At 38.1% G+C, this 24,546-nt stretch overlaps 1 protein-coding gene across 1 annotated transcript in view; it reads left to right on the top strand.

The window, feature by feature from the left end:
* The window catches only part of ATRNL1 (attractin like 1), a 976,173-nt gene extending 952,716 nt beyond the window's left edge, over nucleotides 1-23,457 (top strand). Inside the window, exon 29 of the mRNA XM_005293856.5 lies at nucleotides 19,658-23,457. Coding sequence (XP_005293913.1) covers nucleotides 19,658-19,782 — 125 coding nt within the window. The 3' untranslated portion in view covers nucleotides 19,783-23,457. The remainder of the gene's footprint in view (nucleotides 1-19,657) is intronic.
* The last annotated feature ends 1,089 nt before the right edge of the window (nucleotides 23,458-24,546 follow it).

Below are 24,546 nucleotides of genomic sequence, written 5' to 3'. Positions count from 1 at the left end.
TGTCTCAAAGTCTGCACCAACGATAATTATACTATGTGTTAGCCCTCCCAATGTCAGTCATCTTCTGCCCCTTCCTCCCACCATCTGCCAAAAAATTCTTTCAGCATGTTTTAACCATTATTACATTCTTTCAGTTACTCAAAGAATATACCCAGTGAAAAAATGGTAATAAAAACAATCTGCATTTTTAGGCTATCTACTTGTAATAGATTTGTTCTGTGTTTGCTCAGCACCTAGCACAATGGGTCACCTATCTATGGTAAAACAAATAACAACAACAAGATTTTAACTTATTTTCAACACAGAATGGATGCAATGGAAAGTACACTAAGTCCTAACTTGAGTTGTCCTAGCTGCCAGTCTGCATCACGTGGAATTGTAACAGCAAGAAGCACAATTATTACACTAGGACTATAGGTGTAAACAGATTGCTTGAGTCACTGTCATGAATTGGTTAATATTTGTTCCGCACTTTGAAAATGTGAAGCTCTGTATCAGTGCTCAGTACTTTTATTTCATTTTATTTTCCTAGCTATGCACATCTTCCTTTTGTGTATTTGGACCAATAAGGAAGGGACAGCAAATAATGTCCATGCAAATAAATACTCTGAAATAGCACTTGAAAGTGCAAGTATGTGCACTGAAAAGAAAAATATGAAACTTGTTTAAGTAGGGACTCTGTTTGGGATGCTTTATACCCATGACAGGCTTAGAGGCTAGAGGAGGTGTGGTAGAAAGGGCACGGTTGTCTAGTAGATATCCCTTTATTAGCATCACAAAAGCAGAAGAAGCTTTTATGGTAGATGCACACAGCTCAGGAGAACTGAAATCTTTCCACATGCCTAATTATTTTTAGAATAGATGCTGTGCAAAAGTGAGAAAATGCATATAAAGTAGATTGAATATGGTTTGATTTTCTGTGTGTCAGGTTTGGGAAGGGAGGCCATATTGGGAGATGGGTAGGAAGGGGATCCAGTAGAACAAGGCAATCAGCGCCCTCAGCTTGTCAGGTTTCTCTTTAGGAAATCAGATGGTGCAGCTACTCTTTACGTTCTATACAAACTACAGAAACTGGGGATTTCTGTAGAACATGAAGAATGAAATTCTATTGATCCTATACATTTTTGGTATTCTGACCATCTAATGGATGCTCATGGACATATGTGAAATATTTGGTGATCTCAATCCAATTCTGCCACAGGAACCACCAATAGAGTTTATACCAACTGACAAGCCTGTGGGCAATATTAGCAGGTAGGACAGAAATAAATGGGTGTGTCTCCCCTGTGATCCATAGAAGTGGTTCCTCCTGATTCAAGATTGAGCCACATCTGCAAGGTGAAGTGAGACTACCTGTTTTTGGGGGGGAAATAAAGGACTTTGCCTTCCAGGGCTGACAAGTTGGCATCTTTCATAGGTACTAATTTAACTTCAAAGTCTTAATATTTTAGAAAAACTCCTGATAAAATAAGTATTAGATTTATAGAGGTGTGCTTAGTGTTTGGACTTTATGAAATGCTTCTGAGTTGCTGCATGCATTACTCTCACTTATAATATCTGTACAATTGATCTGGAGTAAGTGACTGGTCTTTTGGGATTGGGAGTAATGTGAATATTATTGTGATTTTTGGCAGAAGGGACCATCTGTCACAAAGGCAAGCTTGCCGGCTGGCAAGATACACTGGGGAATACCCAAGGGGATTGTTTGTGACTCCATGTTTAGGCTGTTATAGTGCTTGAAGAGTTCACATTTGATGGTTGGTGAAATCGAAGTATAGAACACACACAACCAATTTGGGGTTTGTGCCCTGTTTCTTAACAGTCTGCCCTGAGGTGGCACTCATGGTCGTGAGCCGCTCCAGACAGCTTGACACACATTTTTAGTATTACTTTTAATTAAAACATTCTTAATTTCTGGGCCTGTTGCAAAAGCAGATTGACCGAATACTTGAGACAGGTTCCAGAACAACATTGCTGGTTTTACATTTTCAAAAGGAGAGGGAATGCACAAGGAGTGGAGCTGGAGATGGGTGGATTGAGTCTGCACCCTAGGCTAGACAGAGCACACAGACTGCATTAGTGCCTGAACTCACCTCCTGCCTAGGGTTTGGCTTTATAACGCAAAAGCAATAATACAATACATGCTTCATGCTTGGATGGCTGTCCCTAGGCTTTCCACTTAGGACCTTCTGTGCTCTACTTCACTCTTTCTAGAAACCAATCCTCAAGAATGATGTTAATGAGCCACACCTGTGACAGCGACTCAACAGTTATGCAGGGTTCTAACACCTGCCCCCGGGTGGGTAAACAGGAGAGCCCTATATAAATGGAAAGTTGCAATTCTGTACCTTTCAGAAATGGACAGCTAAACAAAATGAAAGGGGAAAGTAACATAAAAACTGCGCTAGCTAGTATAGAACTTTTAAAATCCTAAGTGTAAAATATTGTTCATAAAGCATAAACAATGTTCAAATTATTAAATAAGACTGGTCATATTTAGATTAAGAATGATTGCTCGGATGTGAACAATTTTTGTACCTCTCTTTCTACGTGATGAATGTGCATATTTTTCTGAAAAAGAATTACCCAGTGATTAAAATGAGGAGTCAGGAAAAGAACAACTAATATAAATGGTTATTAAAATGCTTGTAGGCTTTCAAATTGCCACACCACCAGCCCCTCATGATATTACATTTCAAAGTGATCAAAGAATATGGATGGGAATTAGAAAAGAGTTAGCAGACATTGTCACAAATTCACAAAAGGAGTCCCTGAAGATTGGAAGCTTTGGTAGCTAATGCAGTTATTTAATAAAGGGTATCTACAGTTAATAAGTGTGGAGACTTAAGTTTAAAGAACAAAGAATAAGGAAAAAGGGGCAAGAAAGATGGTGGAGGAGGAAGAAAGGAATTTAGTAGAAAAAGAGCAGCAGAGGGCTATCTGTTAATTCCTATTGCATTCTCTTGCCTGCTCATCTTTCTGTTCCTCTGCTAGGGATGGTCAAACCAGATTGAGCAACATAAAAGCGAGCCAAGATCTTCAATCATTTTCTTAACCAAAGCTTTGCCTTCTCCTCTCTAAAACTTGTCTTTCCTGAGAGAGCATCCTCCTTCATCAGGTCACACACTATTGTTGCATCTCCTTCCCCCTCTTACATTTTAAGATAGAAGCCCTACAATCTGCTGACCTTTGTGGACCCAGGGTGCAGTTTGCTACTGATTAGCAAGTGTTCTGGAGATTCTCCAGGTTGCACAAAGCTTCTGGTGGACAGTCCAAAATTGGGAGTATGCTTTTCATTATCTTTCTTTTCCTTTTTTCCTATGAAAAATCAATGTTTGTTTATGGTACTTCTAATTCTAATCTGCACTGTGTCTAGTGATATTGTTTCATTTTTTTGTAACCTTGGACAATTATTTACAGTTGTAAGCTGTAATGTAGCAGTAATATAGGAAAGAGAATGCTGGATTGCACTGCAAGGGGAACAGCAGGTCTAGGGTTTACTAGATTATTATACTGCATAATTTAGTGTACTTCAGAGAAGAGATTTGCCCTTGAAAGAATATGGAGCTAAGCAACTCAAATTATATTACCAGTAATTTTTAGAAGTTGGTGTGGTAGAAAATAGACTTTATTCATGACAGTCTTATGTCATCATGATTGCATATACAGCCCTTAAAGCATTACTGAAATATAGGAAATCAGGAAATGAGAAGGAACTGAGGCCAAGCATTCCATGGACAGATCAAACAACACATGTGAAAAACTTAGTGGGGGAAAAAAGGTCAGCAGCTGAAGAGAAGGTAAAAAATCAAAATAATTTCTACTTTAAAAAACAGATGGGGAATTTAGTGAAACTGTAATGAGGGGGGAAAAGCACAGAAAAGGAATGAAAGGCACATGGAGACTTTTCCTGTTCTACATAGAACATTACTTCCCCTTAAGTCAAGTGATGTGGTTTTAGGTTCACGACCGACTTATAATACCTGTGACTCATACATGCTCATGTACAAGTAACTGTAGTGGGAAAATTGCTATGGCCTAAACTTAATTGACTCGGGCCTGAACTTTGGTCCAGACCTGAGCATTAGTCAAGTAAACTGGAAGAGGGGGGGTTTTGGAGAAAGGGAATTTTCGAAGGCAGGGTGAAGGAAAAGTACAAAAGCAGAACTGCCTATAATCACAAGGCTGGTGATTCATAACCTGCCCATTGTTAGTTTTAGGGGACGCTTGTAACCACAAAGGGCAAATTGAAAATAACAGGAAAGCTTGCTATGCTATATTCCCTTTTATGGAAAATGTATTCCAAATAAGGCAATAATGTTGATGAGAAAGTATGTATTACGAATTGTGTTTTTTTTCTATATAAGCTACTCAAAATTCTGTATTCGAGGGAGTTGCCAGTTTGCTGGTATCTCCCCGTGCATGCTCGAGAATTAAAAAGGCCTCAGGCGATTCTGATCCAAACACAACGCGTGGTCGTTTTTCCACGACATAACAGATCAGTAAAGCATGCTGTAAGACATGTACCTTAGTGAATTTAGTTTTATTCTGCAATATTGTTAGTTTATGACATCACATTATAGTATTCTAATGGCTTTGTTTCTCCTTAATGACATAACATTTTAAAAACACAAAAGTCTATCAGAGTTCTTTCAAACCGCATCTTGGCAGTATAGACCAATAAGTGGGGTTCTATTACAATACTTTCATTTTAGAGAAACATATTTACCTATAAAGAACAATGCACACTTATGGCACAATATGAGTAATATATAATACTGTATTAGTTCAGAATAAAAAATCCAAAATCCCAGCTTTCTCCCTTGTGAAAAATGAAATATATGCTAGTAGAATTTTTAGCCACCTTTGCACCACCCTGATCCTGGTGCCACTCTGAGCTGGGCTAGACCCCCCAGCTCAATGTAGAGCAGCCTAAAGTCTGCTTCAACTTTTCCTGTTGCCATGGAGTCAAAGAGCTATTCTGACATCTGGAGATTCCAGGGCATAAAGTAACACTGGTCACATTTCACCCTCCTCTTACCTCTTCCCCCGTGGCCACTGAGGAAATCCTCCAGGGGTTGGTTAATGCTGAGGACACTACAATAACTAGAGCTCAAAAAGATCAATTAGGTTTGTTTGCTATCCTAAAGAAACAAACAAACAAAAACTGGTTAAGGTCACGTGAAGCAATGAAAACAAAACGACATCATTGTGACCAAGGTTGAGAGATTTACAAGAGAAAAGTCTGGGTCAATAGTATGCTATTAAACCAATAGTTTCAACCTTCAGCACTTTGCACTGTTACTTCAGTTTCATTTGTTGACTTTTTAAAAAGATACTGTACAAACAAAGTGTCACTGCATTAGTCCAATGGACTCATTAAGGTATGTTCATTCCACTGAAATTGCCGAAGTCCAGGGATTCTTAACTAAAAAAAAGCCATTAAAAATTGGCCCTGGTAAAAATAACGGAGTATCGTAACCTGGCAGGAAGGAACTTGTGGGAACCGCGCTTGGGACTGTGGTATTGAGTGGTGGTTTGGATTTATTCCGGGGACTGAGAACTGTGCTTATGAACGAGTACCATCAGAATGTACTGCCCTCCCTAATTGGCATTCAGATGGTGAATACCAAAGACGCCTTGCTGCCACGAACATTACCCCCAGCATCCCCTCCACCTTTGCCACCACCCCGTAACACATTCTAATACAAACAATACCATATACTTTAATGAAACCCAGTGGCCAAGGCCTTTACACCTTAGTGATCCCCATGGAAAGGTGCCAATAATGCAGCAGCAATTTGGAACATTTACAAAGGCCAACAACATAATAAGAAATTAGAGCAACTAGAAAAAGCCAAAGGTCTTCTTATTGAAGCACAGTTAACCCAGGTACAGGCTGGGGTTGGTGAATTACATGTTGTTTCTGCCCTTAGTTCAGTGACCCAAAACTGACAAAAATGGTATTGAATATCACTAAAAAATTGCAGTGAAAGCTAGCAAATTCAGAAATTCATGGCCATTCGGAGTAATCTTGAGCATCAGGCTTGGCCCACTGTCCTTACTAGTTCTTCAAAAATGCCATCTGATCTATGGCCATGAAAACATACTTGAAAAATTTTCTGGGTGGAAGTGCAGACGGGCCGGTTGGAGGGTGTGGGCTCCCACATACCGAATCCTGCCAGGTCCGTGGGGAGGATGCACGTGGGATTGAATAATTCACCATAATATTTGGAAAATGAAACCACTTGGTATGCCTAATCAATTTATAGTCCGTGCTCCTGGAATAACACCCAACATTTAAATCAGGGGTCGGCAACGTTCGGCACGTGGCTCGCCAGGGTAAGCACCCTGGCGGGTCGGGCCAGTTTTATTTACCTGCTGACGCGGCAGGTTCGGCCGATCGCAGCCCTCACTGGCCGCGATTCGCCATCCCGGGCCAATGGGGGCGGCGAGAAGCGGCGCGGGCGAGGGATGTGCTGGCCGCGGCTTCTCGCCGCCCCCATTGGCCCGGGACGGCGAACCACAGCCAGTGGGGAACGCAATCGGCTGAACCTGCTGCGTCAGCAGGTAAATAAAACTGGCCTGGCCCGCCAGGGTATTTACCCTGGCGAGCCGCGTGCCGAACGTTGCCGACCCCTGATTTAAATAAAAATAGGGAGTTAATGGACCCTCTGGCCGTTAGAACTCCCCAGCTTCAGTGTGTACGTAAACTGAAGCCAGGAAAAGTTGTCACTGTTTTTTCCCAACAGACGTTGTTATATATAGGACAAGGAACTACCCTGACAGGACACCTGCTTTTCCAAACTAATGACAGCTGTGTGCATGTTAAGGCCACCACTTTACAAAAGGTACATTTTAATCTCACCACTGCTGCAGGCAATAATGTCATTTATTGGCCTGCAAATAAAATTCTACAATCAGCCCTTAGGTTCCAAATACCCTTTAATTGAACTGCCTAATTGATTCCAAACTTTGCTTTTACTCCTACCAAAGGTCAAAACAAAAAATCTCTAAATTACAAGGGCAAATTCATATGCTCCAAAACATATATCAAATTAAAAAAATATGCTTTTCATACTGCCTATAGAGTGTCTACATTATGTACTAAGTATAATATATTTTGTTCTGTAACTAAGGTTATACAACAACCCCATCATATCGTTACAATGAGAATGTTAATGCTTTTAGTGTTGTTGTTTAGTTTAAAATTGTTACTGTTGTTATAAAGATTCAGGAAAACAAATAGATGAACAGGCATATATACTATTTCTCACAAATAGAGTACCTTACATAATTACTCTGAGTGACCATGCAGGGCTCTGAAGGGGTCTTTTGTATAAAATGTTTGTTTTGTAACATTTTTCTCTTATATATTAGCTCCTCTGGTAGAATATGTTCTGGTGGTTCAAACCTTTAACCATATTCATAGGCTTTTCTGCTAGAATTGGTAAAATCAATGTACTGTATGAGGTTGAGCCATCTTTACTAATGGACCTGGCCCAGTGTCGAGAGTAGGGCATTGGCTCTCTTTTTCCTGAGTGTCAGGCATTAACGGAGGCAGAAAATCTCACTAGCCATGCATTACAAATGTTTGGGACCCTGAAGGTATCATCTCAGTAATCTGCTTTCAACATATCTTTCAAAATTCTAGGCACTGTCTGTCTATATGACTTAATTCTTTATCACATTCCTAAGATCATTTGTTTGTCAGAGTGGCTGCAGGGTACGTAGCTAGGGATGTACTTAATGTTTAGCTGTAGAATTTGGCTGAATAATGAATAACTGAAAATGTTATTTGGCCAAAGCCAAATAATGGATAAAGCAATGATATATTGCAGCAGGATGTCGGACTCAAAAAAACCATTTCCAGTAGTTAGTCAACTTCACAAAACAGAACATATGAGTTAGAGCACATACATTATGGAAAAAGTACTGCAGATAGAATATCTACTGATGATTAAACCAGTGTACCAGAATCTCAACACACCTCTATGATAATTTGTTTGCATGAAGATATTCATCACTGCTTTTTTTAAACAAAGTTTGTAGATAGCAAAATAATACTTTTAATATACAGATTTGCAAGAGTGAGGGCAGTAACAAGCAAAGTTCTTAGATATTACTGTCCTGATCCTGCTTCCTTGAAGTAAATGGGAGTAATATGGTTATTGTTTTGAGTGGGAGTAGGATTGTCCCCTATAGGGAAACCCTAAGCCTGTAGTTTTCTAGGGTTCTATTCCATCCTGAGCAGAAGAGGGATCTGATATTGGAGTAGAGAAATCATAGTGAGAGAGTCTGACATGAAGAGCAAAGAAGAAAGCAAGAGGGTCAGTCGGAAGGACCAAAAGGCAGCGGGATGTTCTCATATCCTCCCCTTCTCCTCCAAACCCATGCCAGCAAACATATCAGATCTGGCCACAAAGAATAGGGATAAGGAGTGACAAAGTTGCAGTACTAGTTATTACTGGGGTAGAACAGTGTCACGTCTGAACAATTCATTTTCCCATGGATCTTTGAAGAGTTATTCAGAAAATTCCGATATCAGGATTTGGTTAAATACACCTCTACTTCGATATAACGCTGTCCTTGGGAGCCAAAAAAATCTTACCGCGTTATAGGTGAAACCACGTTATATTGAACTTGCTTTGATCCGCTGGAGTGCACAGCCCTGCCTCCCCCCCCCCCAGCACTCCTTTACCGCATTATATCAGAATTTGTGTTATATCAGGTCGCGTTATATCGGGGTACTCATTCATAGTCAAATCTGAGTGCAGCTCTATACACACAGAGCATCTATTTGTAGTGAGAATGGGAGGCTGTGGAAATAGCTGGATTGGGCGGGGGGGGGGAAACATAGCATCAAAACCAGATTTGTGGAATAGCATCATTAGTAAAAGTCATTGTAATACAGGGCTGTCTCTGGCATATCCAGTTGCTACAAGACAAATCTGTGTCTAACTGGTGTTCATCCTGTTAACCATTTTTAGCAAGGCTTTAGCTTTTCTAATGACAGTTAAAATCACCAACACAGATGACTTGATCTGGATAAAAACGGGGCTCTAAACTTTGTGCCCGAAGTTCCATGATTCATGAACATTTATAATTTTTTATATCTTCAGTTTTTTCTCTTTCATATTCTGGAGCTCATCAAAATGTGTTTTGCCATTGCCTCTGCTTTGGAAATCTATACGAGAAACTAAAAGTATATTGGGGAGATACTCAATGTTTTGTGGAAGGTTAAACCAAAATGTGCCTCTTGACCAAGAAAGAGGTTCATAAGTTTCCCCTTTGAGGCCTTAGCTGTTGTTTGGACTACTAAGCAGAAGCATTTAGAATTTAATTTGTGTTTACTCTAACTTGTCTACATTTACATTGGTTTAACTCAAAGTTGGTGAAAATACCCTGTTTCCCCGAAAATAAGACATCCTCCGAAAATAAGGCCTACTTACAGTTTTGCCTCTCGTTGTAATATAAGGCATCCCCCCGATAATAAGACCTCCCCGATAATAAGGCATCCACCGATAATAAGGCATTTTTCATTTCTGAAAAATAAGACATCCCCTGAAAATAAGACCTAGCGCATCTTTGGGAGCAAAAATTAATATAAGACACTGTCTTATTTTCGGGGAAACAGGGTAGTACTTTGTCATCAGTCCAAATAAGAGTTTCCTCTTCTGCAGAAAGGGGTTCACAGGACCAAATTACATTCCTGCACAATTAATGCAGCTCACCAAATTCTTGTAGAGTAGCAAATTAGTTTATAGTGTTTTTCTTGAAAACAAGTTGAGGTGCTGCACATCATGAGAATACAGATGTTTTTATAACACAAGGGTAACTGATTCAATGTTACTGAGTAGAGACATAGTCAAATCATTTAGATGGAAACAACATGCTTGAAACATTGCTGTGCAATGAAATCTATGTAATTACATGCATTTCTAACAAGTATACAGTTGTAGGCCACATGTCAATTTAACTAGTTTGAGGTTTTTAAACGGTTCTGAACAGATTCCTCATTTTAGAAGTTCTTAATTTCTATTCTTAAAAAAAATTATTTTGCTAAAAATGAAAAATATAGATAAATTACAGGTGATTTGCTTTATTGTGTTTGATAGTTCTTTTTACTGTAGTTCACTGCACCTTTCTTGTGTATTATAACATATGCTTTTTCCCAAGAATTATAAGTAATTTTTGTTTTTGAGATTCCTGTTTAAAACTCCAGCTCATAATCAAGAAGTAGATGCATGACAGCAAATGTAATGGTTGATTAGATGCAAAACTCATCACTGACATGAAAAATTAAATGTAAAATATAAAAATGTTCATACAATCTATTATCATGTCATGTAAAATACCTATCTTATTGACAAAAGCAATGAAATTAAGAGTTAAGCCTATCCTCATTTTTTATTATCATTTTGTGCTTAGGTACAAAAAAATGCTATAATGGAATAGACTAATAGTCTAACAAGAGTAGTATCCTGTCTGTAATGGAGGCCAATGTAAGATACTTCAGATCAAGACAATAGACTGCTTATAATGCTCCTAATTATTGATATTGTATGAAAATAATGTCTCTCCTGACCATACATGGTGATCTGTTTAATAGTTGAAGCTTGGTTATTGATAACTATTATAGCTACAGGAGCCATTATTATATGTATAAATGTCTACCTCTAGGCATACTTATCCTAATCCAGTCCTAATGTCTGAGGTTAGGTATTGCAGGGTTTTGAGTTGGTCACTTTCACACTATGAGGTATATTCTCTCCAGCAGACCATAACTTCTCTTTTGAAGTTGTGGAATCAATAATGTAATAAATATGACTACACAAATGATGTCAAGCTTTCCTAAGTAGGCCACCAGAATAAATTGCAAAGAATTGAATAATGTACTTGAGCATCTTTCATAGCAAGACAAAATCGTTTTCCTATCACAGCCTGAAGTTGTCTTTCCCTCTTCCAGATTTAGTCAGATAAGTGATATCTGGCATTTTTTAAGATCAGATTTGGCTCATGCATCCAGATACAGCTGTTACACCTGAAATTCCCTCATGTGTTCTAGTTTTACCAGTCCCTGACCTGGGAAGTAAATTCTGGATGAAAAGACAAGAAAAAATATGGAAAATGCTGCCAATGCTGATTTAGTCTTCAAGTATTGTAGGTCCAACTGTGCTCAAATATTATGATTGTTTATACAACAACACAGGTATGCTGGGTGCCTTATCAATATGTAACAAAGACACATCTCTACCCAGAAGAGCTTAAAATTTAACTTACAGATAGCATAGCGGGGTATGGGGAGTGTAGTATGAGGAGGAAAAGGTGGCAACCATAAAAGGGAGAGATTTTCAAAAGTACTTAAGTGAATTAGGCACCCAGTTCCCATTGAATTTAATAGGAGTTTGGTGCCTAACTCTTTGAGGCCCCTTTGAAGATCCCCCAGATATACCGATGTTATACGCTTGTTATGTTCTGGAGTCCCATCTTTTTATCATATTCACTCTGTTTTATAACTAATTGTACATCTAGATCCCTGTTCCCGAAGGAGTTTGGGTGCACTAGAAATGTCTCTCATTGGCTGGCTGGAGGCAAGCAGCATCTAATTGTATGCAGAAATTGCAGCAGGCCCCTCAGAGCACAAAGATATTTGTATAGTGCCTTGCCAAATATTTTAAGGTTTGCTATTTTCTCTGCCTGATCCCATAACAGTTGGCTTTTGTATCTTGCAAATTGACAGAACCAACAAATTTCTTAGAGGACCCTGTACTGTAACCATCCTCAATCCCCGCAGAGTGACAAGAGGCAACTCATTCCTCTGAAAAATAGGAATAAGGTGGTGTTTAGCCTACTATGGATAATGGCTACTAAAGTAACAAGGATTTGGAAAAGCAGCAAAGAGTAACAAGGATTTGGAAGTATCTCTATGAAGTCAGACACAAAGGAACCTCAGGTCTCCTATCTACTAACATATCACCACTGACCTCCATTCTTGTATTATTAATTATTTGTATGGGCACTGTCCCATATTTTTATTTATTTCAATGTAAATTATGTACATAACAAAAAGACATATTCCCTGCTGTCTTTATTGACTTCCCATATTTTACTGAGAAGGAGTTACCATCATCCCTCAAGAAATGGGAAATTATGGGGTCATTGCCAAAGTGATTTCCCAGTTGTTTTCATGTGTTTGCAAGCTGTTCTCATTCTACAGGCAATGCCAGCCCACAACACACACACAGCAAGCAAGAAGAGGAGTTCTGAAAAATTCTTTTGATGTCTCTGTTCTTCTGGAGAAGGGGGTTAAGGGTTAGCCAGGCATTCGGTCTTCTTGCTGTTCCCTCCCCTTTGAAGATGACTAATGGGGAAAGTATGTTAGTTGGTCACTCTAGAAAATCCTGGGCTGGCAGGGACCCACCAGGCAGCCCATGAAGATATCAGAAAGCAGAAGACATTTAAAAGTAAATTGGGGTTTGGAGGATATGTTGGGCTTATTGTGGAGTTATTTTAATCTATGCAAATTGTCTCAGGTATGCACACATATCTTACTCAAGTTAGCTTTCACAATGACACCCACCCTCGATAGTTGAATATTACCTGGTTTGGCAGTTGTATGTGATTTTCATATTAATGCCATTAAAACATAATAAAAATAATACTGGGTATTTTTGTAACATCTTATGACTGAGCTCTCAAAGGGCTTTAGAATTTATTTTTTAATGGAGACTCACAACACCTTTGTGATCCATAACAGAAAAGTGTTATCCCTGTTTCACAGAGGCATAGGGTAGTTAAGTGACTTGCTGAAAGTCACACAGGAAGTCTGTGGTAGGAACACCCTGGCCTTTGTGGCCCTCAGTTGTGTAAATTAATTGCAAGACAATCCTTTGTCCTCTGATTGAGAAAAGAGTGTTAATGACGAAGTAGGAGGTATTGCCTTTTGGAAGTGTTACTGGATCTTTAAAATTCCACCCAAGCATCAGAACTAGGTAGGAATATTCTTGGTGCAATGTCTCAGAGAAAGGATGAGAGAATAGTTCCAGTGAATGCCCAGAAACACCTTTATCATCATCTGTTTTGAAAGTTAAACTCCCAAGCAATCTAGTGTCGATTCAGTATATGTTTCTATCTCTAAATAATGAATGTATACTGATCCAGTGTGCATTCACACAGGTTAACAAGGAATGTGAACCATTATATCAAGCTAAGATATAACTGAAAAAAGCACTAAATGGTTTGGATTTGATGAACCAAGATATCTCCATATATAAAAAGTGCTTTATAGTCCTGAAATAATAATGAGTGGCAGAACCCAGTTAAAATTCCAAATATGGAATTACAGGTAGTACCGATGAGATCAGAATGAATCTGTACTCATTAAGCACTATGGTGATCTGCATTAAACACTGATTACAGCCCGTGATTCCCATCATTTACTCAGTATGTTTTAAAACTGTTTAGATCCATTTGCATGAAATTTAGTGGGCATTGGGTTGTGTGATGAAAATGAGTCCATTGGACTAATGCAGTGACACTTTGTCCATTACTACACTTAGCTTGTACAGTATCTTTTTAACAAGTCAACAAATGAAACTGAAATAACAGTGCAAAGTGCTGAAGCTATTGGTTTAATAGCATACTATTGACCCAGTCTTTTCTCTTGTAAATCTCTCAACCTCGGTTACAATGCTGTCATTTTGTTTTCATTGCTTCATGTGACCTTAACCAGGTTTTTTTTTTTTCGTTTTTTTTTTTTTGTTAGGATAGCAAACAAACCTAATTGATCTTTTTGAGCTCTGTTATTATAGTGTCCTCAGCATTATAGACGGTCTGGTTCTGCATAACAATGAAAATGCCTACAATTTAATCTAATGAAGACCTTTATCTAGAATTGTATCTCCCAATAATATATATTTAAATAGAAGAATGTTTTTCAATTACCTGGATAGTCATGTATAACAGGTCATCTTTAACAGCCTCAATTTTAACAAAAGGCATATATTTATGAACTCAATAATATTTTCATTAAATGAATTATAGAGGAAAAAGTTTAAATTTACCAGCAGCCAGCAAACAAGACCAAGTTTCAAAATGTTAATTTCTGGAAAAATGCACCATGAAACCAGTGATATGCCTGAAATACATCAATGATATTTTCATTCTCTAGACAGACAACCTAAACTCGCTTATAGATTTCCATCACAAATTCTACAACCACCACCCATCCACCAAACTGTTTCTAGAACACTCTGACATCAGCATCAGCTTCCTGGCCACCACAATCCACTTCAGTAATGGAATCCCACAGACAATTATATTCAGGAAACCCATGAATCATCATACTTACCTTCACAGATCCACTCATTACCCCAGACACATCAAGAAGTTTGTTATCTACAGCCATGTACTGTGATACCACAGAATAACACACTTAAAAATGTCTTCACCAAACAACACCACTCAACCAGAGAAGTAGGTCCCATCATGGAACAGGCCACCCCAAGAGAACCTGCTTCAATATGGGAGGGGAAAAAACCCACCAATTGCACACGCCTAGTAGTCACCTCTGCACCATACTGGTGCCTATATAGGATATCGGTGTACAGTTACAACCCATATTTGATGGGGACCACATCCTTAAAGAAATCTTTCATGAACCCCCTCTTCTGGCCTTCAAACAACAACCTCGCCAAGCTCATCATCAGAAGCAAGCTTCTGGCAGACCGGGACTGACCAACTCAAAGCAGCACCAGACCCTGTCATAACAACAGATGCAAAATCTGCAGACATATTTCCACTGTTACGATGATCAACACCCTGCACAACACACCTTTCAAGAACCACGGGTCCTACACATGTCTATCACAACACATGGTGTACCTCATCCAGTGTATCTCACAACATATGGTGTACCTCATCCAGTGTATCAAATGCCCCAACAACAACTATGTGGATGACACCAAACAATTGCTATGCTCTTGAATAAACTCTCACAGAAAAATAAAAGACAAAGACACCCTATCACCTAGGGGCAAATACTTTTCATGAAATGATCAATCCATATCTGACCTCTCAGTTCTTGTCCTCACAGGAAACCTGGCCAACCTCTTCAAAAGACAAGGCTGGGAGCTTAAATTCATAGGTCTGCTGGACACTAAAATTATGGACTCAATAGTGACACTAGCTGTTGTAATGAAACACAAAATCTGTAACTCATTAACCCTCCTTTGTACTATGACTGCAGAGGTGTTAGTTGCTCACTTCATCTTGAATTGTCTCTTGCAATATGTGTTAACTGCTTATGCTTAACAAACTGTTCCACTTTGAAACTCTAATTACCTTTCCCAGACCTGAAGAAGCGCTCTGTGTAGCTCAAAAACTTCACCAATAGAAGTGGAATTAATAAAAGATACTACCTCACTAACCTTGTGTCTCTCCTATCCTAGGACCAATAGTGCTACAACAACACTGCAAACAGTTTCTTACTCTGAAAGATAGTGTAGTCTTACATCAGTTCGTATGTAGCTGTATACACTCAGGCAAAACATTTAAACATCCCAGCATGGGTATTTCCATTTAAATCTGATTACAGTGAAATAAAACTATAGCTATTAAAGGCTTAGGAGAACTACAAATACAAGCAGTAAAAAAAGACAGTTAGTAAATGAGGTAGTAAAACATTTGAGCAGGGCAAACAGTTTATAGCGCTCAGCCTTCCTGTAGCAGACTGTTCTATTCACTACAGACCCATGCACTGTTCCCTGAACTGCACTTAAACCTGCAATTAACCTTTCACGCCTAATGAAGCTGTTTTGCTGGAAAATTAAAATATATAGTACTGCCTGCTTTTACAGAGACTGGGAGGAGAGCATCTCAAAATGAATGACTTTTCAGAGGCTTTTTGTTGAAAAGCAAAATTAAAGTGCTGTGTTTGTATACAAATTGAGAATGCACTTTGCAAGGCAATCTCATTTGATGTGCTGTATTTTATTCCTGTACTTATTAATTGTTTTGCATAATTGTTAAAACAACAACAACAGTATACCCACACACCAGTAATTTTATGATTAGGCAGTTACTGCTTGACAATCAACTATTACCATTTAACTTCCATTAGGAAAGATTATATTTCTAAAAAAAGATAACCAAGTTCATATTGTTTTCTCTCATATTTTTCTCATTGTGAATGCATTTGTCTTTAAAAACCTGTATACTTTACAGTGACATATTTGGCTGAAGTCCATTTTAAATTACCGTATCTTTCCATGCATATCTGTAAAACAAGTTACAGATTGTTTTTTCCAACAAGGATTATGAAAATAACCTGACCTAGTTCTATGCAGCTAAAACCAATTGGACTTAAAAATAGATCTAGTTCTGTGACTGGACTTGAATTTCCAGACCTCAGACCATTAGAGATTCTTCTCTGTGCCTGGATGCTCTTTACTGATGCCCTACCCACAGATAAGAAGAAACGAGATAATGTTGTGGTTTGGCAAATATTAAGGCTATGTCAGAAAATGTATGTTGCTCAGGGGTATGAAAAAAACACCCCACAGAGCGACATAAGTTTCGCCGGCATCAGTGATAGTGTGCACAGCGCTACATCAGCGGGAGAGCTTCTCCCACCTCCATAGCTACTGCCGTTCATTGAGCATAGAGCAGCTACATAAGAGATCTTACAGCGGCACAGCTGCCTCAGGCCTTGGCTACACTTACCCGGTAGTTCGGCGGCGAGCGATCGAACTTCTGGGTTCGACTTATCGCGTCTAGTCTGGACGCGATAAGTCGAACCCGGAAGTGCTCGCCGTCGACTGCGGTACTCCAGCTCGGCGAGAGGAGTACCGCGGAGTCGACGGGGGAGCCTGCCTGCCGAGTGTGGACCAAGGTAAGTTCGAACTAAGGTACTTCGAACTTCAGCTACGTTATTCACGTAGCTGAAGTTCCGTACCTTAGTTCGAATTAGGGGGTTAGTGTAGACCTGGCCTCAGTCCAGCTTGGCCTCTGTAAGGTCTCTAGTTTAGACATAGCCAAATATCTAAAGAACACAGGTAAACTAAACTGGCCGTGAAATCGGAGGTGACAGATGTTGAGCATCATAGAATTTACATTTCCAGCTTTAATCATCTTAGTTTTTTGACATTTTAGGAACAAAAGCCTATAAAATAAAGGTAAAGTTTACAATAAATATTTAAACCTCAGCATTTTTATCAAACCTTCAGTTGTATTTTGATGTAAATTCTGCTTGCCTGCAGCGTCTGTGCATCATCTTGACTTGGTAAATGAAATTCCTTTAGACCGCCAGTCTGAAATAATGAATTGTTCCCCAAGTTAATTGTATTGCTTTGATAACAAGGAACTGTGCTGGGCCTAGAGAACACAATAAGTAAATTTCATCAGATGATTTGTGTGACGTTTTGAAAAATGATCTTCTGGAGTGACCTGATTTTAATGGAACTCTAACAGCATGCCAGTGTGTCCCAGTATGAAGCATTAGATTTGAAGGAAACAGTGTTTCCTGTATGTTAGTTATGCAGAATGGGATGAGCAGCATGCAACCAAGCATACTAAAAAAAAAAAAAAATCACATAAGAATAATTGGAAGAAGTGTTTTCTTCCTAATATACAATCCATTTAACATACTAGCTAAGCCTAGCTGTTAAACAGAGTAACATATAGGGAAGCATCAAAAATGTCACTTAGATTTTATCCCCGGCTTTAGTAACACTAGATACGCTAATGTTTTAAAGGTGCCTCAAAGGTATCTTATAATTTCATATATCAGTGTCCAATTTTAGGGATCGCTAACTAATGCCAGGAAATATATATGTGTGTGTATGTGAGAAAAATTACTTGCATATCCTGAAACATAAAAATTATAACAGCACTTAACATTTCTTCAGAATATAGCACTTTGCATTTTCAGAGTTGTATGCACGTTAACTAATTAAATCTTGCAACATCCTTGTGAGATAGGGAAGATACTATTACAGTTTTGGATTAGCACAGAATTTCCAGTATATCGGCAACCTGAACCGCTTGGTTTCTTTCTGGCAATGTATTTGGCATAAGTAAAGTAGACTGTAGAGTCATAAAGAAACACTGAAAATTATACCTTTTCACTTATAATCAGCTAGGTGATGCAGTGAGATAATGTGTGAGGAATTACACTTAAAATTGGATTTTGTGATAGATCCATGTAAAAACAATAATACATGTTATTTGTTACAAATACTGGAAGCTATTTTAAAAGGTCCTAGAGTGGATTAGCAGTGGCACTATCTGCAACTAAGGTGCATTAAGTGAGCTTTAAGGAGAAGCCTGTACTGTGTTTGTCCACACTATTTTAATTAGTTATGGTTATATTGGTCCCTGAATGTTGTGAAATCAAGAATCAGTTACTCCATCAGAGTTTGAAAAATAAAACAATGTGTTTTTGTGACCTGTTGCTGCTAATATTTTACATAAACTATTACCATCATGTTTTACTATCTGTTAACAACCCATCTATAATTTCTCTGATTTTATGTCTCCTATGATAAGACCTCTGATATACCAAGATCAAATCATTTTTCATTCTCATCCTTATATTTAATTCCCCAAAGCCATTAACAATTTCACACCACTGGCCAAGCGAATGGGACAAGTTTATAAAGAAAGTACATGTTTTATACTAAAAATGTCTATCTGCTTTGCTGAGGCTGTGTTTAATGGTTTTCTTAAAGCTGGTCTCTTTCTTTGATTAAAGCTGTTTGGACTAAAAACATCCTTTGATTACAGTTCTAGTGAAATATTGTAAAACAACTAGTTTACTTCTTCATTCTACTATGTTATCACATCTGTTTCTCTTTAAAATATTAGGCTAATTCTGTTTTTATGCAGATGAACTCCAGTATTAAAGTTACTTGCTGTGTAAAAGGTTTGTAGATGCTTACAAGTTGTCTATCACTTTTTCTTGCACTTGGTTTTCCACAATCCATGTAGCTTTTACTTTAGTACGTATATTAGGAAGTCACAGACACAAAGTATGGACAGACTGCAAGCCTACCAATATGTTTCTTTGATAAACGAGTGTTGCAAGGTTCCGCACAGTATAATTGAGAACAGAATTTGGCCTGAAGGCTTTACTTGGTTTCTACCATGCTCACACAGTTTACAAAAAATTACAAGTTTCTTTTTGTTGTTGTCATTTATATTACAGTAGCACCTAAAATCTCAACTGAACGCAGGGCCCCACTGTGCTAGGCACTATGGAAACACATAGTAAGAGACAGTCCCTGTCCCAAAGAACTTCTGTCTACGTAAACAGGACAAACAAAGAAAACAGAGGCACAGAGTGGTGAAGTGGCTTGCCCAAAATCACATAGGAGGTCAGTGGCAGAGAAAAGATGGAACCGAGGCCTTCTCATTTCCAACCTAGTGCCCTATCACCACACCACACTGCCTTTCCCCTCTTTTGTGGCCAATTACAAGAAAAACATCTTAGATAATAGGAAAATGTTTGTTAGCTTCCCATCTCACTTTGAAATAGCTGATGACTTGCTGGAAAAGTACAAAAGACTGGACATGAAAGGAACCAACACAGTGCTGTGGAAGTCTTCTCACCACTGGGCACTAAACTGTGTTTTGTTTTGTTTTATTTTTCTTACAGGTCTTGCAATTGCAAGTGCATTGATAGACATTTCCCAACAGAAGCCTGCAGACAGTAAAGATAAGAGTTCAGGAGTCAGAAATCGAAAACATCATCTTTCAACACGTCAAGGAACTTGTGTGTGAGGTCCAGAAGATGCACTTGTACATTCTGTAATGTTTTCCTTTTAAATGGCTTCCATTGAAAGCTATACTACAGCCTCAGTTTTTCTGGAGGCAAACCTATGGATTATGATGACGAAGATGATGATGATGATAAGTAATGTGTCCTGTTATATTCACACTTGCAGCCTGCTCTTCCCCACAGCAGAACAACCTTATGGCAAATATGAGTCTATTTGATGAGTTTATTTAGAAATAAACTAAATACTTGTCTCGATGCTGAGTATATATTGGGGTGGGGTGGGCATTGAGTACATCTAGGAAAGACTACACCTTATTTTGTAATGTAGAAGGAAATTGTATAATTGAAAACTAAACTATTCACAGGACACTAAAAGACATTTTTGTAGAGCTTAATGTAATGGTGAGAATTGTATGGTTTTCTTCTCTTAATCGGAGTTAAAATACCCTTACAGAAAGCAGGAACTGAAGATGCTGATGTGGATTTAGGGGTTGTTTTATCATTGCCCAAATCTGAAGGTAGATTTTGAATTAAGCAGTATGTAGGTGTAGCCAAGCAAAACAGGAAATATATATTTTGATGATCATATCACATAAAAACTTGATTAAAGCATATCATGTTTGTTTGTTTTTAACCTTCTTAAAAGCCCTGACATGCAATCTGGGCTACAACAGGATGATGGGTGGACTTCAGTATTTCACTTCATAAGAAGTTTATTAGAATTCTGACTGATGTGTATTGTAAAGAGTACATGTTGGTCTTCCATACCAACTAATTATCAGAGCTGATTGAGCATGGAAAATTCTATCCTGAAATCAAGTTTCCTTTTTTTCCAAAAGCTCTCTCCAAGATTGCAAGCCTAAGGAGAATTTAACTTGCTGTTACTTTGCAGTAGTATACTTGCTTCTGCTTCAATACTGTAATATTCTAAAGTGACTGTAAATCATTGTCCTCACCTCCCAGCAAAAAGGTTGCACCTCAAATAGCACATTGACCCATCCATAATAATAATTAATAATAAATTATGATCTTCCTCTGACCTTCCTTTCCCAGCTGCAGAATTTCATCTGATCTTCACTTTCATCCTATTTAAAGAAATATCCTGCATACAAAATTTGTATAATAATAAACTTCCAAAAGCCAGCTTGATTCCAACAGTGGTTCTCAGATCATCCATCCAATATGGGACCTCACCAAATCAATGCTCAACAACAACAAAAAAGCTAACAGAAAAGCATCCTCTCTAGTAGGCATTAGTCTAACAAGCTTTGGGGAGCTTGTTCACATGGTAAAAACTCCAACAAACAGCTTCATATGGCCCTCCTCACTGTATTTTCAGTTAGTTATAATTCTGAAATACAGCAAAAGAAAAAGAGACTGTTGGGGGGGGGGGGGTGAAGGTAGCAGATGGGTCTTATTCTCATTTATGCATTAAACGTTGATGATGGTTTATGTGAAACCAATGGTTTTGTTAGCTCTTGCTCGGAAGTGAAGTTTATCACCTCCACCATTGCCAAGGTGCTAATGTAGGAGAGAGCCACAGAGGTATAAATGCCTCTTGTATATGATAGAGTTTTGGTAAATATGAAAGATATAAAAAAAATTGATGTTTACTACTATAGCTGTATTTTTCATTTTCTTTTTTATTTCAGGAAGGTGATGACATTTTACTGTTTACAGTTGACTACATAGTTACTTGCATGCCATGGTGGTGCAGTAGCAGTAATAAAGCCCTGTTGTGAGTTGATAGTGTTTATTTTGTAATGCCATTCATACATAAAACTATTCCACTTAATTTGGATGAGGACTGAATGTAAAAATGAAATAAATATTAAAAGGAATGGTTGTACAGGATTATTAGGTTGCATCTTACCATGACTGCTATATTGTTTTGACAAATTGTGCATTTATAAATTATGCTATAATTATTCCTTAGCTGGCATGATTGTTTCAGTATTTTCCTATCTTAAAATATGACTGATTCTTAAGCTAAAATAATGCCATCATGATATTGTGTTTTTATTGACTATTCTGACCTCACTCCCTTATTTCTTAAAACCTAAGATTCATTTTTAAAGATTCTTTTGTGAATTTTCAGTCAATGCTACTTAAAACCTGGAAAAAAGAGTCTTCTGAAAATAGCTCCTTCTGTCAGTTTTAATGCGGAACTGCTTGAGGGAAAATAAGCCAGTAGAACTGGTGTGCATGGTGAATTAGCCATTCAAAAAGAAAAGAAATAAACCACTTGTCTGGAAATTTTCCCTAATTCTGTAATATCTTTCTGTCGAAACATTACACATGAGAAATATACATTTCTTTGTGTGTACCTGAGACCCATGGTACACAGGGCATGTATTCTACAGAGCAATTTCTCTGACTGGAATCCCCCAAGTGGGAATTGCATCTACCTGTAGTCACCTGGAGTTTGACGTTACTTGAAAAGTAAATTTAAGTTTAAATGGATTATAATGTTTATTGTAGCACTTGAGATGGGCAGGTATTCATTAGGCATTTTATAAAGTTATCAGTTAAAAACATGTTGTTTTTATTGTTCAGATAAAATACCAGTGTCATGGGGTCATTCAACATTTTCATTATATTCAGAGTACTTTTTCTAACACTTCCGTGATCATTCTTCTCCCAGGCTCCCTGCGTACAAATTAGTAAAAGTAAATGCATTAAAGAGAAATATTAATTTAATGGTCGCCATTAAATGGAAGTTTGCAAATAGGAATCAAATCACAGTATCTGAGTAACTATGGTTACTTTGTTTTAGATCTATGAAAATACTGATGTGTCTCAGGGCCACACTGTGCCAATTGTTGGCAAATACTGACTCTTAATGGTGACCACAGTACACTGGGTGACAGATATTCTCATTTGCTTTATGCTCAAGAATCTCCAATGCTCTGCTCCCAGCATATTTTTTGAACTCTGGATCAACTTCAGAAAATGTTGAGTGACCCTTTGTAACTTTAGTGTGATTTATGTTGGACTAAAAATACAGGGCTAAAAACTGATCTGAATAGTGGCCCTGTGGTGAAATTCTGACCATCAGGATTCGATATCTGTATTTATTTTTTTTGCAAACCAGTCATTGATACTACTGGGGGAAAATTCACAGCTATAAATTACTGTTCAAAGCAAAGCAATAGATATATTGCATACTGTAGCATGGGTGAACCAATCTCTCCATTTCTCGGGTGTGTGTGTACCCTCTCATGAAGCTACTTGAATGTAGTCTGTGTAAATAAGTTACACTTCAGAATGCAATGAGTTCTAGTAATTATATTCCTTTGTAAGAGACAGATGTATATCTTTAACCGGACAAGTTCAGATTTAGATCTGACTGCATTTTTTTCACAGGGGGGCTCTCTATTTATATAGTAGAACCAAAAATGTAGAACATTGGAAAAGTTTGGATCTTAATATATAGAGTCTGATGTATAAAATCAGCAGCAATGATTATTTTCCCAAACAATGTACACTGTAGGTCGGGAATCCTGAGGGTAAGAATTTTGGGATCACTTTAACGGTTAAATTTTTAGGCCTAATAACTTTGACAGTATTCATCTAGATTACACAGTCATTATGTACTTAATTTGATTACCAGTTGTTTTTTTTAAAACCACCTGAAGGGTTTCTGGACAATAAAGGTAAAGTCTCTGTTAAAAATATTAAGCTCTCTCTCTCGTTTTTCACGCGAGCCATCTTATCAAGATTGTATGGCATTTATATAGGACATCATCATGAAGACAAATCTCAAATGGACGAAGCGTCCTTGCAGGTCGAGCACCACCTGGTTCGATCTCTGGCTCAGTCCCTAAAATAATCTGGCTGGATGTTCAGTCTCTATTCAGTCATGTAAAAAATAAATGGACCTTAACTTTTCAGCCTCGAGGATGCAGCATTTCCTGATGTGAAATACTGATGCTTGCCTCAGCTGATATCTGTAGGAGGACATCTAAGCCAGTAGACAGTAAAGCTATTTTGAATACATCTGACAAATAAATATTGCTTATAGGAACAATAACCAGAACCCTAGATAAAGCCTTTCCAACATCTCAGATTAATGAACATTTTTTCATTTATTTTTCATAAACCTGATTCTGCCATCTTTGCTCACAGTGATCATGTGTTCAGTTGAGTAGAGCTATTTTGTGACCTCTTCTGTGCCAATGTAATGGCTTATCGTGAGCTGTTGCAAACTGGAGCAATTTGGAGCAGGGCCAGAATTTGGGAGTTGCAAAGTGGACCTCTCACCCATACCCAGAGTAAGGAGGGCACAATGGTGAATCTGGCCCCTTGTGTTTCAATTTGGGCATCCAAAATCTGAAGCTAATTTTGAAAATGTGTGCCTTAGCCTTTCTATGTGTCAGATTCTCTCTCAGTCAAGTTGTGATTTAAACAAAAACAACTCAAAAGGGTATTTTGAGGCTTCCTTTATTAATGTCTGCAAAGCATTGATGCTTTGATGGATGGCACTATGGAAGTGCAAAACATTACTATTTTCAGTGCAAGTTGGCAGCAGGAGATTTGCTTTCTGGAGAGATCAGCTTGTTTGATTTACAGTCACTGTTTAAAAGTGAAGGCCAGTTGGAAGGATACCATTAACAGCACTTGTTCAGCTTAAAATATTTTTATTTCAGCCACAAAATAAACTTCCTGTAGTGTAAATAAAACTTAAAGCAATGAACAGTAGGATATTCTACTTCTTATGCTTTTCACTGAAGAGTGTAGGGAGCATCATATTAATGTGAAGGCCA

This window comes from Chrysemys picta, chromosome 7 (genome assembly GCF_011386835.1).
Source record: "Chrysemys picta bellii isolate R12L10 chromosome 7, ASM1138683v2, whole genome shotgun sequence".
In the NCBI taxonomy this organism is placed as follows: domain Eukaryota; kingdom Metazoa; phylum Chordata; order Testudines; family Emydidae; genus Chrysemys; species Chrysemys picta.
Note: the sequence above shows the minus strand (reverse complement) of the source record. Positions and strands in the feature narration are given on the sequence as shown.